The 991-nt window shown below is 55.8% G+C and overlaps 1 protein-coding gene across 1 annotated transcript; it reads right to left on the minus strand.

Annotated features, from left to right (window-relative positions):
• Positions 1-14: 14 nt before the first annotated feature.
• Positions 15-975, minus strand: LOC127752094 (POU domain, class 4, transcription factor 2-like; the record flags this gene model as incomplete). Its single annotated transcript, XM_052276666.1, has 1 exon — positions 15-975. A coding segment is annotated over one exon (636 nt), but the record flags the coding sequence as incomplete, so codon positions are not given.
• Positions 976-991: the final 16 nt, after the last annotated feature.

The following is a 991-nucleotide window of genomic DNA, read 5'->3' on the forward strand; positions in this document are numbered from 1 at the left end:
TCAGTTATTAATAATAGTTATAAAAACAGAATAGACAGCTGGAGAATCGGATATATCTAAAACAAAATGTAAGCTGCAGTCAGATTGATGACATGAGAGGTTCGGCTATGTGAGTCTAGTCTACTGACCCCTTTTATCTAGTACTGCATATCATAGTTGTTTTTGTGTAAATCAAATCTTGATTAATAATAATTAAAATTTGAGCTTTAAGTCGGCCTTACTAGATGGTCACAAAAGCATTAAAACAGGATCAAGACTACCAGACATTGTCACTTTAAAAATACTGCTCAAGTTTGCAAAACCTATAGGAAGCACTATCTAACAAGATAGTTTATCCAGCTAATGACAAGGAGAATGCGCAGCCGACTCACCGGTGTGGTCCTGAATGCCACGATTGACGACAGGCGAGGGCGTATGGGTGGGCGTGTGCGCGGGAGTACTCTCCATGTGCTGCTGCAGCGGCTGCTGGTACAGCGATGCAAAGTCCTCGCCACCCACGCCACCGCCGCCGCCCCCGCCACACTTCCGGATCTTCTCCTGCAGGGAGGCGATCCTGTCCGAGGACAGGCGGTCGTGCCCGGGCGACATGCTCGCCCCGGTATGGTGGTGGTGGTGATGGTGCAGGTGGTGGTCATCCACGAGCCCGGCCACCCCGAGCAGGCTGAGGTTGGGCCGCAGGTCGTCCATGAGTTTGGTGGTGTTGGCCACCGCCGTACTCTGGTGGTGGTTGAAGTTGAGCTGCTTGGAGAAGAAGGCCGGGAAGATGTTGAACTGCTGGTGATGGTGGTGCTCGTCGCCCTGGCTCACGGGCACACCCGGCAGCGAGCCCGGGGTCACAATCACGCTCAGGTCCGCGTTGTTGCTGTTGTTCGGGGTGGTGCTGGCACTGGACGGTGTCGCGGCGCCGCCGTTGCTCGCACCGGCACCCGGCGTCGAGGCGCCCGCCGACGCGCCCTGCTCCGGCCCACCGGAGCCGCCACCCCCGCCCCCT

Source organism: Frankliniella occidentalis, unplaced genomic scaffold, assembly GCF_000697945.3.
Source record: "Frankliniella occidentalis isolate FOCC.00 unplaced genomic scaffold, Focc_3.1 Scaffold3912, whole genome shotgun sequence".
Lineage (NCBI taxonomy): Eukaryota > Metazoa > Arthropoda > Insecta > Thysanoptera > Thripidae > Frankliniella > Frankliniella occidentalis.